Source organism: Colossoma macropomum, unplaced genomic scaffold (assembly GCF_904425465.1).
Source record: "Colossoma macropomum unplaced genomic scaffold, Colossoma_macropomum, whole genome shotgun sequence".
Taxonomy (NCBI): Eukaryota; Metazoa; Chordata; class Actinopteri; order Characiformes; family Serrasalmidae; genus Colossoma; species Colossoma macropomum.
The window spans coordinates 30,247,096-30,264,988 of record NW_023494792.1 but is presented as its reverse complement, the minus strand read 5'-3'; the positions used below and the strand labels follow the sequence as shown (position 1 = coordinate 30,264,988).

At 40.7% G+C, this 17,893-nt stretch overlaps 1 protein-coding gene across 4 annotated transcripts in view; it reads right to left on the bottom strand.

The window, feature by feature from the left end:
- The window catches only part of fhl3b (four and a half LIM domains 3b), a 46,355-nt gene that overhangs the window by 13,309 nt on the left and 15,153 nt on the right, over positions 1 to 17,893 (bottom strand). Inside the window, exon 2 of one of the 4 annotated variants that reach the window (XM_036576828.1) lies at positions 6,085 to 6,266. In XM_036576828.1, the coding sequence (XP_036432721.1) occupies positions 6,085 to 6,240 (156 nt within the window). In that variant the 5' untranslated portion in view covers positions 6,241 to 6,266. Of the gene's footprint in view, positions 1 to 6,084; positions 6,289 to 17,893 lie in introns of all 4 variants that reach the window. The other 3 variants (XM_036576827.1, XM_036576825.1, XM_036576826.1) reach the window with 3 other exon arrangements.

The window sequence follows — 17,893 nt, the reverse complement described above, 5'->3', positions numbered from 1 at the left end:
ACATACATAACAGTACAGCTTCTATAGGGACAGACACAGGTGTATGTAACAGCACAGCTCCTGTTGGGACACACAGAGACGTACATAACAGTACAGCTTCTATAGGGACACATAGAGGTGTATATAATAGCACAGCTCCTATTGGGACACACAAAGACGTACATAACAGTACAGCTTCTATAGGGACAGACACAGGTGTATATAATAGTACAGCTCCTATAAGGACACACAGAGACATACATAACAGTACAGCTCCTATAGGGACAGATACAGGTGTATATAATAGCACTGCTCCTATTGGGACACACAGAGAATTCCAAGTGTTTCATAATTATGCACTGGTCGTTATCCTTTTAAAAGGTATTACAATGTATGGCAACTCTTGTGTTATTATAGCCTTATGAAGCATGATTAGAGTTTATAAATATGCTTATAAAGCATTGTTACCAACTTACAAAAAGTTATACGTGCATTTATAGTGGCTTATGAATACAGTCTTCATAGAAAGTGCTGCGCTCTCCATCTCAATGCGGAGGGATGGTGCGGCTACACCAACAAAGCAAATTGGCATATTTCCCTGCCTTCCTGAGTGCAGTCTTCTCCAGAGAGTTGGGTGTTATGTACACAACAAGGCGCATATGACCTTTCATTGTTTGTGTAAAACTCTTTCAGCAAAGAAGTGCAACCTCAGAGAGATCGCTTCTTCTGTGTACGCGCAGCTGGCTGGGCGATTAGGAGAAGGCTTTGCTCCATCTCTCGAAAAGAGCCAGGACTTTATTTACACTGTGGAGAGAACGCTGCCTCCGATAGCGAAGCCTAATCTCTCTGCTTTGCTTACATTCTTCCCAGAAACGAATGATGCGAGTTCAGGGCTCCCTGTCCTGCACCATGTGAGAGAAAGCAGCCCCTCATTACAGGGGGCCAGCGCGACACTGAGCCGTGTAAACACAGATAGAGACGTTACGTGACGGACGATGCCGTTAGGGTCTCAGAGAACATGAACCAGAACTTATCATCATGCTCCCCGAGAGAGTGAGGGAGTGGGAGAGAGAGTGGGAGTGAGAGAGGGAACAAGAGTGACAGATCAAGACAGGAAGAAAGAGCAAGGGGACAATCAGAGGGACGAGGGGACACAGTTCACATCAGTTAAGCTTTATTTATACTGGCAGTAAAAATAATTACTCAACATTTTTTGTACTGATCACTGATACAAACTAAAAAACATAATGCAAAATAGACACTATGGGTCAGTTTCCCAGACAGGGATTAGGCCTACACCCTAAAAAAAGATGGTTCTTCAGAGGTTCTTTAGTTCTTTGAACACTCAAAGAACCTTTTGAATGATTAAAGGGTTCTCTGCATTGCTAAATGGTTCTTCTGATTGATGGAGAATGTGCTATAGATGGTTTTATATAGAACCGTTTTGAAAAAGGTGTGATTACAGTAGTTTATACTGTAATGCATTACACTACACACTTAAAAAGATGAGGGTTCTATATAGAACCATGACCACTCAAAGAACCCTTTGAATGATTGAAGGGTTTTCTACATTGCTAAAGGGTTATTCAGATGGACAGAGAATGTGCTGTAGATGATTCTATATAGAACTGTTTTGAAAAAGGTGTGATTACAGTAGTTTATACTGTAATGTGTTATACTACACACTTAAAAAAGATGGTTCTTCAAGGGTTCTTTAGTAAAGAAAATGGTTCTATATAGAACCATGAACACTCAAAGAATTTTTTGCATTATTAAAGGGTTCTCTGCATTGCTAAATGGTTCTTCAGATTGATGAAGAATGCGCTGTAGATGGTTCTACATAGAATCGTTTTGAAAAAGGTGTGATTACGGTAGTTTATACTGTAATGCGTTATACTACACACTTAAAATGATGGTTCTTCAAGGGTTCTATATAGAACCAAGAACACTCAAAGAACCCTTTGCATGATGAAAGGGTTCTGTGCTGTAGATGGTTCTGTATAGAGCCTTTTTGAAAAGGGTATAAATTGTGTATAGTGTATTTTTCCATCTGGTAATGTAAATAAATGGGTCATATTTCAATGAATTAGTTACAGTGAAGAAGGCTAGTCAGTGGTGGTCATCCTTACTATATCTTAACGCCCCCCCCCAGTTGAATTATGGCTAAGTCTCTGCACCACACAGTGAGAGAGAAAGAGAGAGACAGAGTGAGAGTCAGGGGGAGAGAGACAGGCAGTGAGAGAGACAAGTGAAGCAGGCCAAAGCAAACAGAATGTTTTATTTACTGCGGCGGTGTCCCTGCAGCTCCATAACTCAGAGCCGTGTGTTTGTGTGGCGTCGGCTGGTGTCCCCCCTCAGCACGCACACACACAAACACACCGCCCCATCACTGCTGTGTTTGGGGTCACTGATCTACACTCCGTCTCCTGGGGTCACTCACAATGATAGAGACCCTGCCAACACACCGCACAGCCAAGCTCCACAAAACAGGCCCCTGAGGGGGAAACTGGAGTTTATTCCTGCCTTTGCTGGGTGTTTCTGTGTCTTTCAGTATGACTGGAGCTGAAAGCTGCTCTGCTTCATCTCACCCAGGCCACCTTATCTTAAAATGAGAGTTTGGCAAAAACGTTACATTTACAGTTTTTCACTTTCCTCGCTCAAAAAACGAGATCCACCTCCACAACAGTGCTAACTTCAGTTAGGTAAGGTAAAGGAATACATTACACTAATGAAATACTTCTTCCACACTTAACAAGATGGGTCTTCAAGGGTTCTTTAGTAAAGAAATGGTTCTATATAGAACCGTGAACACTCAAAGAACCCTTTGCGTGATTAAATGGTTCTTTGCATGGTGAAATTGTGCTTCAGATTGATGGAGAATGTGCTGTATATGGATCTATATAGCACTTTTTTTGAAAAGGGTTCTATATAGCACCAAAAAGGGTTTTGCTGTTGTCACAAGCTTGACATCATAACAATAGAAGAACACTGTTTTTGGTGCTATATAGAACCCTTTTCAAAAAAGGTTCAATATGGCACCATCTTCAGTGTATTCTCCATCGATCTGAAGAACACTTTCACCATGCAGAGAACCATTTAATCACGCAAAGGGTTCTTTGAGTGTTCACAGTTCTATATAGAACTGTTTTCTTTACTAAAGAACCCTTGAAGAACCATCTCTTTTTAAAGTGTGTAGTAAAATGTAATCACACTACAGTTACTGACGTCAACACGACCACACACTTTCATCATCCTGGAGATGTTTGGTCCCCACAAAGGTCTAAATACACATACTCTGATAGGCAAAAGTGTGAGCGCCCCTGATCAAATGACACGTTTTGTTGATTTTCCAAGTGAAAAGAAGTGAACACATCCTCTACAGAGAACACACTTGACACACATATTCCCGGCTCTGACGTCCGTAAAGACTCCATTTCCCAGAACTCTCTGGGAGATCGCGTGACCCACGAACTTCCACAATCCACCAATCAACGCTCCAGTTCACCAGAACACTAACCTGTTGCACCTGTGATGTTTGTCATATGACTGGCTGTGGTTTAGTATATAAGCCCAGTCCTTAGCATAGAATGATTGTGAGGTGTTGCTTCTCTCCATAGAGATACTGAGCGTTTCTGTCTGTATTTTGCCTTCTGTGTTTCTTGACTGTGTTTTTGGACTTCTTGTCTTTGCCCTTTCGGATCTGGTTGTCTAATATTGTTTGTTATGTTAACCTTTTTTCTGTATTTTTGGCCTTTTTGGATTTGATCACCGCCTGTCTTTTCACTGCGAGTGTTGTCAAGCCCTTTCTAAGTAAAGCCTCTTTTCTTAATGTTTACCGTGAGCGTCTGGCTGGTTCTGTTCATTACAACACTTCTGTACATTTCAATGCACGATTACTTGCAGTTCGTTTTTTAGTTTACTTGCTGAATTTAACACATTGGGGTAAAATACAACATAAAATAAAAAAGGTGATACTATAAAATCTTACTATAAAAAAAGATACTATAAAATCTTAACCTCTTATTCTCCAGGGTATATTTTGGTTTGTCCATCTGAATTTACATGATCAAATCGTAAGGCAAATTATTCAGTAACTGCATGAAATAAATGTCAATTTTTATTTTATTTATTTATTTATTTAATTTTTGTAAAGGCTCCCCTCAAATTAACAGAACATGTGTTTTATGATCACACATATTGCTATATGCTTACAATTTACTGCTGAAAGCCAAAAATCTCAGACGCTCTTTGTATTATTTTTCAAAAATAATTTGTACAGAGCAGATCACTGAAGAAACGCCATCTGTTTACAGTTTATAGCCCAGATTTGTGGAAAAATGGGTTGACCTTCAGTAGAAAAAAAAAAATTGTGAGTTCAGCTTTTTTATTATAAGGGTTTAAAGTTACATTACCCATCTATTTGACTGGAAAGAGGACAGTTACAGCTCTCATATGACCCCCACCTTTTGAACGTAGCTTATGAAATATGAAAGTTATGATGAATATGACGAAGTGCGTTTTGGAACCACCGGTGGTCCCAAGGAGTTGAAGAGTAAGCCCTGATGAGATCAGAGAATTCAGACCAGTGAAGATCTTGAGAGGTTCTGTGTTGAGAAGCGCTCTCAGATTGCTTGCTCTGTATTCTCCAATAGGAGAGACTCATTGCTGTTATGTTGGTTACACAAAGTACTAAATGCAGGGGTGTCAATAACTGTGACATGTGGCTTTGTTAAAGATATAGGTTTTTGATATAGATTTAATGGGGTTTTTTTAGATTTATTGTTTTCTTCCGTTAAATTTACCTTAATTAACCCATTAAAATCCCAGTCTTATTACATACTAAGGGCGTATTATTCAGTAACTACAGGGGCTTCAGTGCAAACTGGCCGAGCTGTTCTCAGGTTATAGAAGTGTGTAATAAAACACACTGTGTCTGGATCCAGTGGTTCTGGATGGCCAGTTATCGTTCTCGGCTCATATCGCGAACCTAACTCGGTCATGCAGGTTTCTCCTGTACAACATCCGGAGGATCCGACCCTTTCTCACTCGAGAGGCAACCCAGGTACTAGTGCAGTCTCTTGTCATCTCAAGGCTTGACTACTGCAACTCGCTCTTGGCTGGTCTTCCTATGGGGCCATCAGGCCTCTGAAACTCATCCAGAATGCAGCAGCACGGCTCGTCTTCAGTCTTCCTAAGTTCAGTCACGTCACCCCACTGCTGTGCTCCCTTCACTGGCTTCCTGTAGCTGCTCGCATCAGCCCCTCCCGACCTGATGGCAATGGTGAAATCTCGAACTGTACCTCAAGCCCTTCGAGCTTCGAGTACAGCTTGGCTTGACCCGCCATCCTTTAAGGCGCGCGGAAGGCAAGCATCAAGACTGTTCTCTGTGCTGGCACCCAGGTGGTGGGACGAACTCCCACTGGCTGTCCGTACAGCAGAGTCTCTCGCCGTCTTCAAACGCAGACTGAAGACACATCTCTTCATACAGCACTTAAATGAGCACTGAATTAAGTATTGATTGTAATGTATTGTACAGCACTTATGTATTGTATTGTATTGCACTGCTCTGTGTTTGACTCTGTTCCTTTTTCTCTTGGTGTCAATGACTTTCTGATTCTAGCAGTATCTGAGCTCAGGACTGGCTTTTTCTCTAACCTATTGGTAACTAGCAAAGATACTTTCTCTGGATAGACAAAGTACATTTTGTAAGTCGCTCTGGATAAGAGCGTCTGCTAAATGCTGTAAATGTAAATGTAAATGTTAATAAAACTTTGGGCCTGCCGGTCGGCCCTGGCCTTTAAAGTGTTGAAGGTTAGGCTTCTATCATATTTTCAGTGTGAGGCTGTGCTAATTAGGCATAAAGACATTTCATCATGACACTTTTTTTACCCATCTATATGAGAGTACTAATAGTTATAGAGCTGAATGTACATTACCTCAACATAGTTTTATTGTTCTGATTTACTTTTGGCAGTAATGGTGTTGATGTAATGTATATCAGGAGGAAATGGTACTTTTTTCAGCTTAGCTCTGCTTTTCTTCAGTTTTCACAGTCATAGTCTGGACATCGTTATGCTGAAAATGCATTAAGACAGAAACACTGACCCGTGAGTTGTGTCCGATGAGCTCTTTGCAGCCCTGGCAGATGTTGGCGTAGAGGCGATCATAGCAGGGGACGCAGTGAGGCACCTCATCCACCTGGATGTACTTCCTCCCGTACAGAGACTCCTTACAGTTCTCACAGTTGAACTGCTCACTCATCCTGACCCTGCAAAGCAAACACCTTCCTCACCCACACAATCTTTCATACTGTAAAAACATACTATGATTCACGGATCTGAAGGTAATCAATGATTTCCAGTCAAATTTGATATTGAGTACAAGTTATTCATTTTTCAGGAGATACAGAGTGTTCTCAGACTTTCACACGGCGCTCTATGTACTTGTGTGTGGCCAGAATTACATTCTTGGGCAGTTTTAAATAGAAATATCCAGAAATAAGCTTGGTGTATTGTTCTCATTGTCTTTGTTCCAGGGCTGTGTAAACAGCTCCTCCAGTCACATCTGAGTTCAGTATATTTACAAAGTTATTCTGATTTGCGCCAAAATCAGCAGATTGAATTGTGGTGAAGTTTGAGATTTTGTGGTGCAGTGAATCATTTCCTAATGAATCGTAATCAGACTGAATCACTGTGAGGTCAGAGATTTACAGCCCTACAGTTTAGAAAACTCACTCAAGTGCTTCCAGCTTTGAGACTCTTCAGGCTGAGTGCTGAACTCTCAGTATCTAACAAAGTGCCTCACTGTACTGTAATCACACACCAATCTCTGTCCATTTGTTATTAAACCTATTCAGCTTCTTTGGGCTACAGTGATGCCATGGGCTCATTATCATTACAGAGAAAGAGAGAGAGAGAGAGAGAGAGGCGTACAGAGAGTTTACACTATGTTGTTTCAATTCTACACTCCTACATATTAACTCTTAGCTTATGATTCAGTTATTAATTTTATTATTGAATAACTATAATAAGTTATTCTACTATGAGTTATTCAGTAACTGCTATAAATCATTAGGTATCTACTATGAATCATTTATTGTAGTCATCAGCCTGAAGAACTGAAGTGAGCAGGAGCTGGAATACATATATTCTGTATACTGTATATACATATATTCACTCACTATACTATATATATATATATATATAGAGAGAGAGAGAGAGAGAGATAGATAGATAGATAGATAGATAGATAGATAGATAGATAGATATACTTGTTGGTTGGAACATGCAGCCACTGGTGGTCTCACTGGACATCAGTAATGACAATTGGAACTTGTGGAATTCAATGTGTAGAAATCATGTGATATTCATGTTGAGTTCACATGATGAAAATAATTGTCCTGAATTATTGCACAGCAAAAAATGGCATCTCGTCAAGTGAAATGATCATAAATCTAGTGAAAATATCTAATATTTCCCATTTTGTGATGCTTGTGCACTCATTATAAGATAATCTAGTTTATTTCTAGACATTTATTACTGTTTTAGGTCATTTTTTTAAGTAAAATTATCTCACTATACTGGCAGATGATTTTGCTGGTTTCAAGCACATTTCTTAAAACAAGCAAAATGATCTGCCAATGTAGTGAGGTAATTTTACTCAATAAAATTACTTAAAACAAGTAAACAATGTCTAGAAATTAGGTAAATAATCTTAAATTACGCTTACAACAATCTCAGCAGGAGAAATATTAGATTTATCAACTGTATTTAAGATAATTTTACTTGACAAGATACTATGTTTTGCGGTGTGAAAGTAAAAAATACATTGTGACAAAGACTATTCGTCCACTTATACAGCTTATACAACAACTTCTACAACATAATGCACTGCCTTTCAATGAGAAAAAATCTTTCTTTAGGGTCAAATTAGAGGCAATAATGCAAACACAAACTAATGTGATCAACTGCGATTAATTGTTTGATAACCCTGGCGTGAATGAGGAAATAGGAGTCTTTCATGTGAATATTACGGGGTGGGGTGCAGTGGTGGAACTCTGTGGGTATCAGATGTTCTAGTAGAGGAAAAAACAACACTGAGACAAAAAAAGCCTTTCACACGGACTGCAGAAGGGAGAGTTACACTGCTCTGAATGCTGAATGCTTTTCTTTTCCCAGTTTATCCTCTCTCTCTCTCTCTCTCTCTCTCTCTCTCTCTCTCTCGTTCTCTCTCTATTTCTGAATCAGTTGCTTGGCTAATGAAGTTGTCCATCAGCACTGGATCAAAGAAAGCCGAAAGGTTTTAAATTGTTGTTTAAAACAAACAAGCAAGCAAATACATGAATAGAAATGTCACACATCTGTCACTTTTTGTTGCTCTGATTAAGCAAAACAACAGTAAGCAGTTATCCGAGTTGCATTCTGAAGAAAAGAGAAGAAAAATAGAACGCATGCAACGGTAAAGGAGGCCTCATGCATCTTTTATGCAGTGATAGAAAACACGCTGGTACACAGGACTGATTCTGCATGCTGATTCATTTCACTCTGTCCAACGTGAACGTGCACACGCTGCAGCTCCTCTGTCGATACGTTTAAACAAGTTTAAAAGGCTGTGGTCAAATTCTCTGACTGGACCAGCAGTGAGATGCTCAATTTGACAGGATTAAGCTACAAAAACAGGTTATTTTGTACAGAATTTTTTTTGTGGTGCCACGAAAACTTTTGCATTTACTCATACTCGCTTATTCAACCTGAAAGCAGTTAAGCCCCTCACACACTGAAGTTATAAGGAGTGTTTCAACTTTGCCTGCTTTTTGAATGAGGCACAATACAGACCAGCCAATCAGAACAGAGCTCATTTACATATACGTCCTTAAGGAACAGTAACAAATGCAGCCTGTTTTAATGTAAAGGATAAAGGGAGGTTGGAAAATGGCCATGTAAAATTGAATTACGGCTGTTTTGTACATAAAACCACGCAAATGTCACGAGGGGACCTCGAAGGGAAAAAGCTCCAAGAAAAGTATAGCGTTCAGGCCCTTTAGGATTCAGCGCTGTTGGTGTGTTGGTTGAATCAGGAATGTTGACCAGGTTATTTTCTCCAGCAGCTAACCAACAGCTCTCATTTATAACAGGTAATGTAATAGTCATGTGATTCTCAGTCCTTTTCTGGTCCACTTCAGTGTTTGGCATCCTCTAAAACACACTGCTCATCTTATCAGCTTATCTATTTTCTATTGCAATTCCCTCATTGCTGGTCTCAGCTCACACGGTTTCTCCTCTACGTTTAGAACGCGTTTAGAATGCTGTGGCTCGTCCAGTCCATGACCTCCCAAAGTTCTCCCATGAGACTTCTCTGCTGAGATCACTTCACTGACTTCCTGTGGCAGCAAGAATCAGATATAAAGCTCTGGTTCTCATATTCCACGTTTCTATGGGCTCAGCTCCTCACTACCTCCATTCCGTCACTGGAAAAACTTTCAAGGCAGGTCAGCTTGACATTTTAAGTCAACTTTTTGCACAACTTAGTTCAGTCAAATGTTCTCCTAATTTATATTTTTTCAATACTGCATCTAAGGGCCTGTTTACACCTCGCATTCACATGTTTTTGGTGTTCTGCTCAAACTGGGGACGCATTTTAGTGAATAGTGTAGATGGAACCAGGCCAAAGTTTATCCAGATATCATCTGAACATGAAACACATGTTAATGCAAGGTGTAAACAAGCTCTAAGTTAGGTTTACAGTATGCAGTGGCTGTCCAGAGACTCATGACTGAAAACCAGTCTCTTTGTGGAGCTAATCTAGCACTTGTATTGCACTTATGCAGGGTCTTACATCAGTAATGCGCGGGTAGTTTGGGCCCTAACCTATTTGTTTTAGCTGGGATATACTCCCTATTGGGCATCTATTGAAGGCCAAAAAACAAAAATAAAAAAACAATGAATACAGTCGTCTCTGTAAAAGTGAATGCTTACATTTTGTTCTTGGACTGTTATTCAAATCCCCCCTCCAATTTAGTCATTCCACAATCCCAAAATAATTTCTTGGGGGGACTATTTTGCCTCACAACACCCTGCATGTACCTCTCCACCATGAATGGATTTGAAATGTTTCTATGTCTCAGGCATCAGGCAGTGTATTCATAATTATTTAATGTAATAACTTTCTGCGAAGGAGCTTTTAGAGGAGGATGTCTGGTTCCTGTCACCAACACAGTGAACAATTCTGATTCTAGAATGCAGCATTTCATATCAAACCACTCTGAATGACTTTGTTTACATCTTAACGACTTAATTATAAAGAAATTTTTGAAGGATCTGTGGAATTTCCCATTAACCAACTTTGTGGCTCCTCAGTGAGGCAACTGTCTAACCATTAGTCATCAAGAGATCAAGAGTATGAATTCTGGCAACATCTCAGCCCAACATGGTCAGAAGTCTTAGAGGACCCCCCAGGCTGGGGGCACTGTGAGATGGGGGAGTCATAGGCTGTGGGTGGAAATTTGCAATGACTAATCCGGGGGAGGAATCGAGTAAAAATTAAGCCAAAAAGAAGGTTCAGCTTATGAGGAGCCAACCACATTCCTTATTTCCTCATTCCACACGCCTAATTGAGATGCATTACTAAAAAAAATGAAACTTTTGACCAAACAAAGTTGAGAAAATGAAAAAAACCTATGCAGAAGATTGTCTTTTCATTTTTACAGTGTTGAATGGAGGTATTTATGGGCCTAAACAGCACAATGCTCTCCATTAGTACGATGCTAATCAGGAAGCACTTGTTTATGACTACATTTTCTATGGTCCTGTTCTTTCTTCTAGACTGCACTAGGATTGGCCACTGTCATAGACTTCTAGACTTACGTAACTCTGAACAGAAGGTCATGACCCTGCCATTTCACTCACATAAACACAAACAGCAACTGCTGTGTTTTTATCTATTGTCTGGGAAGAATGTCCCAGATGTCCAGCCAGCAGCTAATATCTCCTCCTCTGCTACATACTTACAAACACAAACGTGGTGTGGGTTGAAAGTTCGCAATCTGCACTTTCCAGAGAAATTCTCTGCTTGTTTCAATGAGATACGAGTGAGAAACTATTGAGCAGAAAGTAAGAAGAGGCTTCTCATGGCACGTACATCATGGGGGACCACAGTAACAAAGGCCTTCCTTCCTCTTTCTCCGCTGCTGATGGTCACTCCCCGTCCCTCAAGTCCTGCACAGCTGGAAATGTGAGCTACTCTCTTAGAGATGGAGAGACTGGAGGAGCAGGACAGGGGAGATGCAGAACGTTGTAGGTGAAAAGAGACTATATTAAGGCTATTTCTAATAGTATAGAATAAACAGAATGAAAACATGCTTGCGCAAACTCTACACTCGCTGTCCACTATATTAGAAACCTTTACTGGCCACTTTTTAGAAACATCTACCTTATATTTCCACTAACTGGGCATTTTGTTAGAAACACATACCTCAAAAGTCTACTGTATAGGTTTACAGATACTGACAGTATCTGTAAACCTATGCTGCAAAATTGATCAGCCCCCCTCTATAACATTCACTCTCCATAAACTAGATATTTTTTTGGTGGAACATTCTCAGTGCAGCAGTGACACTGACATGGTAGTGTTTGTGATACTGTTCATTGGAGAATCAATAGTAGTGTTCGATGGAGTGTTCATTATGGTGTTTATTGTAGAGTTCATGGTAATGTAAGTGCTAGAATTCATAGTAGCCTTCATGTTAGAGTTCATGAGTGTTCATAGTAGAGTTCATGGTGGTGTTCATGGTAGAGTTCATGACAGTGTTCATGGTGGTGCTCATGGTGTTTATTTTGATGTTCATGGTGGTGTGTATGGTAGTGTTCATGGTAGAGTTCATGACAGTGTTCATGGTGTGTTTATTTTGATGTTCATGGTGGTGTGTATGGTGGTGTTTGTTTTAATGATCATGGTGGTGTTCATGGTAGACATAATGGTAGAGTTCATAGTGGTGTTCATGGTGGTGTTCATGGTAGACCTCATGGTGGTGTTTGTTTTAATGATCATGGTGGTGCTCATGGTAGAGTTCCTGGTCGTGTTTGTTTTAATGATCATGGCAGAGTTCATGGTGGTGTTCATGGTGGAGTTCTTGGTCATGTTCATGGTGGTGTTTATTGTAATGATCATGGTAGAGTTCATGACAGTGTTCATGGTGTGTTTATTTTGATGTTCATGGTGGTGTTCATGGTAGACTTCATGGTGGTGTTTGTTTTAATGATCATGGTAGAGTTCATGGTGGTGTTTATGGTAGCGTTCATGGTGGTGTTCATAGTGGAGTTCTTGGTGGTGTTTATTTTAATGATCATGGTAGAGTTATGGTGTGTTCATGGTAGAGTTCATGGTGGTCTTCATGGTAGAGTTCATAGTGATGTTCATGGTGGTGTTCATGGTAGAGTTGATAGTGGTGATCATGGCAGTGTTCATGGTAGACTTCATGGTGGTGTCTGTTTTAATGATCATGGTAGAGTTCCTGGTGGCATTCATGGCGGTGTTCATGGTAGCGTTCTTGGTGGTATTCATAGTGGAGTTCATGGTGGTGTTCATGGTAGAGTTCAAGGTGGTGTTCATGGTGGTGTTCATGGTGGTGTTCATGGTGGGGTTCATAGTGGGATTCTTGGTCGTGTTCATGGTGGTGTTCATGATGGTTTTCATGACAGAGTTCATGGTAGCGTTCATGGTGGTGGTCTTGGCAGTGTTCACGGAAGTGTAAGTGGTGGTGTTCATTGTAGAGTTCATGGTGGTGCTCATGGAGGTGGTCTTGGCAATGTTCATGGTAGTGGTGTTTAACCGTACAGCAGCAAGGAGGAGCTACAAGAGAGGGGTTTCCAATGTCCTGGCAGTGTATATACGTTACCACAGACGAACTCTAGTCTGTATACAGTTTAAACTCTCTAATGTGTTTAAACACATTAGATGAAGATTTTATACACACACACACACACACACACACACACACAAACTGACATCAGATCACCGCTTTATTCCACTCTGTATAAAACATCTACAGTACTATGTGCCTCAGACTGTACCATCATTACAGGCTCTAAGTGCCTAATTCAGTAAAACTCTCCACGAAACGCACTCGCTGATGGAAGACAAGGACATAAAAGTGATTTGTGGAGGTATCTGTCCCACTCTGACCGCTCGTGGTGAGTCAGTATAGAAGCGCCTGGCTTTATGTGCAGCGAAGCAGCAGAACATTCTGGAAGCTCCCCCTCAGTCTTCACTCATTATTATAGCTGTTCATGTTAAACAAAACAAGTTTTATGAGAAGCATTAGACAGAGGTAGGGATCACAGTCTGTTTCTCTCTGTCTCTCTCTGTCTGTGTTCTCTATGCTCACTTTATTTATTTCATTCTCAGATTTCCACATGAAAGGTGGGGACAAGCATAGACAAGCAGAAATGATGTCAGAGAGACAGAGAGACAGAGAGACACAGATGAGACAGAGAAACAGCAAGACAGAGACACACAGAGAGAGAGAGAGACAGAAGCGAGAGAGAGGCAGAAAGGGAGGGATATAGAGATTGAGAGAGAGAGAGAGAGAGAGAGAGAGACATATTTACATATGAAAGAGACACACAAAGAGATACAGACAGAGACAAAGAGAATGATGGAGAGAAACAGAAAGAGAGAGAGAAAGACAGAGGGAAAGAGAACATACCAAGCGAGAGAGAAGGAGAATAGAAGAGAAAGAAAGTAAGAGAGACAATGACAGATGGTGGTGAGAGAGGCAGGAGGACCAGAGATAGAAAATACAGAGATAGAAAACAGAGCACAGAGCTGAAGAGGGGGGAGAGAGGGGGAGAGAATTAAGAGAAAAAAGAGAGAGACAAAGAAGGAGATAGAGAGAGAGACCAGAGAGAGTGGGTGAGAGAAAGAAAGAGAGAGAAAGAAAGACCAGAGAGAGTGGGTGAGAGAAAGAAAGAGGGAGAAAGAAAGACCAGAGAGAGCGGGTGAGATAGGAAAAAAGGAGAGTGAGAGAGACAGAGAGAGACAGAGATAGAGAGAGACCAGAGAGATACCAGAAAGAGACCAGAGAGTGAGTGAGAGAGACAGAAAGGAGAGAAAGAAGGAGAGAGAAAGAGATACCAGGGAGAGAGACCAGAGAAAGTGGGTGAGAGAAAGAAAGAAAGAGAGAGAAAGAAAGACCAGAGAGTGTGGGTGAGAGAGACAGAGAGAGGAGAGAAAGGAGAGAGAGAGAAAGAGAGAGAGAAAGAAAGACCAGAGAGAGTGGGTGAGAGAGACAGAGAGAGGAGAGAAAGGAGAGAGAGAGAAAGAGAGAGAGAAAGAAAGAAGGAGATGGAGAGAGAGAGAGAAGAGAAAGAAGGAGAGAGAGAGGAGAAAAAGAAGGAGAGAGAGAGAGGGAGAGAGTGAGAGAGGGAGAGAGAAGAAGAGAGTAAAAACAAGAAAGAGAACAGAAATATAGCTCTACATTTCTTTAATCACCTGCCAGTTCTATGTAATCTAATGCTGTACATTGAAAACGCAGCGTATTGTGATACGTAGTGTTTTGTAAGAGGTGATGAATGGCAGACTGACAGAGAAAGCTCTTCTCCTCTGAGTGTTCTGTCTTAAATGAATGTCACTCACTTCCCTCTGTGTATTTCACTTTAACAAACTCATTGTCCATCCTGGTGACAGATTTATTCTCAGAGCTTTCAACTCCCAGACACTCACACAAATGCTGACCAGGCCCCCATCTGTCCGTCCTATTGTTTTCTTTCCAAACTCTTGACATTTTGTTCCGTGTCACCCTGGCTGGCAGGATGGAAACAGAGCGCATGGTGCCATCGTCCTGATGGGAAAGGCCACTTCTTACATAACCTTTTTTAAGGCTCCCTGAATGGGGCACAGGTGTTTTTATAACCATAATCCTGTAATCATTACTATATGCCTGTTTAGTCTACTCGTTTGATCATGACGTTTGACAGTGTGGGAGAATAGACAGAGTACTCCAAAAAGAGCTAATCTGGATGAATAGTATTCAGTACCGACGTAGTCGATCAGTCAAGACATCCCTGCTGGAAAAAAAACGAGATCATGCCTTACTAAGTTGTGGCCATGCATTAGGATCTCATTCCCACGCCTTACTAAGTCATGGCCATGCATTAGGATCTCATTCCCACGCCTTACTAAGTCATGGCCACGCATTAGGATCTCAATCCCACGCCTTACTAAGTCGTGGTTACGCATTAGGATCTCATTCCCATGCCTTACTCACTCATGGTCATGCATTAGGATCTCGATCCCACGCTTTACTAAGTCGTGGCCACATGTTAGTATGTCATTCCGATGCCTAACTAAGTCGTGGCCACACATTATTTTTATCTATACACGATGTAACCAGCGGGGCTCCATAGAATTCGTAGGTTTAGATGAGGGTAAACACTAACCTCTGCTTTGGCCTGGAAGCTCCCCAGTTTGCCATGCCTAGTTTAACAGACGATCCATGACCGATTCTAGACCTATTTGATGGTTTTCTAACAGAATCTTAAGGTGTCCTACAGAAAACTAGTGGTCTCTATTGGTGACCCTTAAGCCAATTCCCATTAGAAAGCAAAACAATCAGGTTTTAATGCTAATGGTCTTTTTTTCAGGGGATGTTTGGTGTCTGAAGTTTCCTTCTTTAATTTAGGACTGAAGGTATGAGGCTAATGTAGATAACAACCCTGCTCGGAAAACCAGCACAGACCACTGGTCACCAGCAAAACCAGCTTAGACCAGCTTAGATGCTGGTCTGTGCTGTTTTTTTCAGCAGGGAATTAGCTTATTGGCAATTAGCAATCGGCATGCCTAAATCACCACACACTAGCTTCTAAACTCAATAGACTCGTTTATGTGCTTTCTGATGCTGTATAACATACTGTTATTCATCAGCATGGACATGTTTTTAGCTGTTGTAGCTACTGTTTTTAGCTTTTTTTAGAGATGCGTTTGCGCATGTTTATAGTCATAGAGTCAACCACAAAAGCAAGACTATTTGAGATTACTACACAACTCAATACCATCAAGTATTTGATGATTTAGGCATGGAGTTAGCACAATGGTAATTGCTAATAAGCTTACATTGCCCTGCTGGAAAAAAGACAATTAGGATTAAAACCTAAAAAAATAATTGAAAAATCTATTATTTCGTGATTCTCAGGATGAAATCTGTCTCAAAGTAAAAACAGGTGAAGTTCCAGTCATCTTAGCCTGTCATGGTAAAGCTCTGGATTACTGTACAAGTCTTGCTTGCTTGTTTGCTATGATCACGTTTCACAGCCTGTTCAGCGTCACTGTTCCGTTTGGGTTTCCTCTTTTGGAAGGCAAGGCCAAGTCAGTCTAAGTCCTACCACAGGAATGTTTGTGTGTATGTGTGCATAAGAGCTAATCAAATTAAATTCCAGAGCATTTTTACACAGCTCAGCATGTCTCTACATGGTGCAACCGGAACAACATCAAAGAGCACGTTCTTAAGTGTGTTCACAGAATGCTGCTATCAATTATACGATCTGCAGGCCTGCTACAGAATAAACAAACTTTGTTGAAAGGCCACATGACACAATGATGTATGTTTACGTCACCCCAAATCACTCCAAATCATGCTAACAGGTCCATACTGGCTTTGTTGACTAGCCAAATGGCACAAAGGTACATATTTTAGATGAAAATAATGAACGAATGCAAGTAGAGGTCCATTTAGGATTATATACTGATGAGACGATGCTACCAGGCCTCCACAAGCTTTCTTAAGGTTAGCATTCTCATGTGATTTTTAGAGGACAATCTCTTGAAAGTAAGCAAGAGCTTATCAATGATCTGATTGTCAGGCTACAGAACAAACAAGGCCTTTGTTTACTAGTCACAAGACCCAAAGGTACATAATTTAAAAGCATATTTCGTCAGACAGTAGTTACAGTTGAAAGCAAAATGGGCCTGGTTAGCATCATAAAGATTAGCTCATGCTAACAGATCCCCACTACTTTTTTCATTGTTAGCCACCTTAGCATCCTTGATGAGAGCTATTTTGTTTAAGATAAGCTAAGTACCTTTAATACAGAAGAAACAAACTAAAAAAGCCTAGAAACAAAGTTATATGAAGGCATACCTCACCTCGAAGTACTCAAGTGCAAACTACTAAAGTCCTGGTTAGCATCATACAGGTGCACTCATGCTAACCAGCTAGCTTTTATTATTAGCAACTGTAACATCCTTACTTGATGCATGAAGCCTTTTTATTTGAGGCAAATGCTTCAAGTGCTGATCTTCAGATCTGCTGCAGACTAAACAAACAAAAAATGACTGTCAACTAGTCAAATGACACAAAGCTACATAATCCTGCTAAAAAACAGCTCAGACACGAGTCTCATGCTGGTCTAAGCTCTTATCCTGGTTTATGCTGGTCTAGTGCTGGTTTAGCTGGTCACTCAGCTTGGCCATGTTGGTTAGCAGGTAAAACACAACATATCGCTGTTGTCAGAAGAAAACCTTGTATGTCCGTTTTTGTTGTTTTTCCGTTTTTGACATAATTTGAAAATGTCTGTTGCTCTCTGTATTGTGTGTAAATTTCATGATGATTGGACCAAAGGAAATGGGCAAAAATGACTTAGAAAAATGTCTGGTTCCATTGACTTACATTCAAAGTAAACTAGGTTTTTTCCTTCTCCTGTAAAGTTACCATTTTGGAGATACAAGGTTTTTTTTCCGACAACAACGATATGCTAGTTTTGCTGGTGACCAGCTGTGCTGGTCTCTGCTGGTCCTTCTATCAGGGATATTAAAGCTTATTTTACCCCAAAAGCACTCAAGTGAACGCTTCCAGGGTCCTTGTTAGCCTCACACAGAAGAGCTCATGCTAACAGGTCTCCACAAGCTTTCTTAAATCATTAGC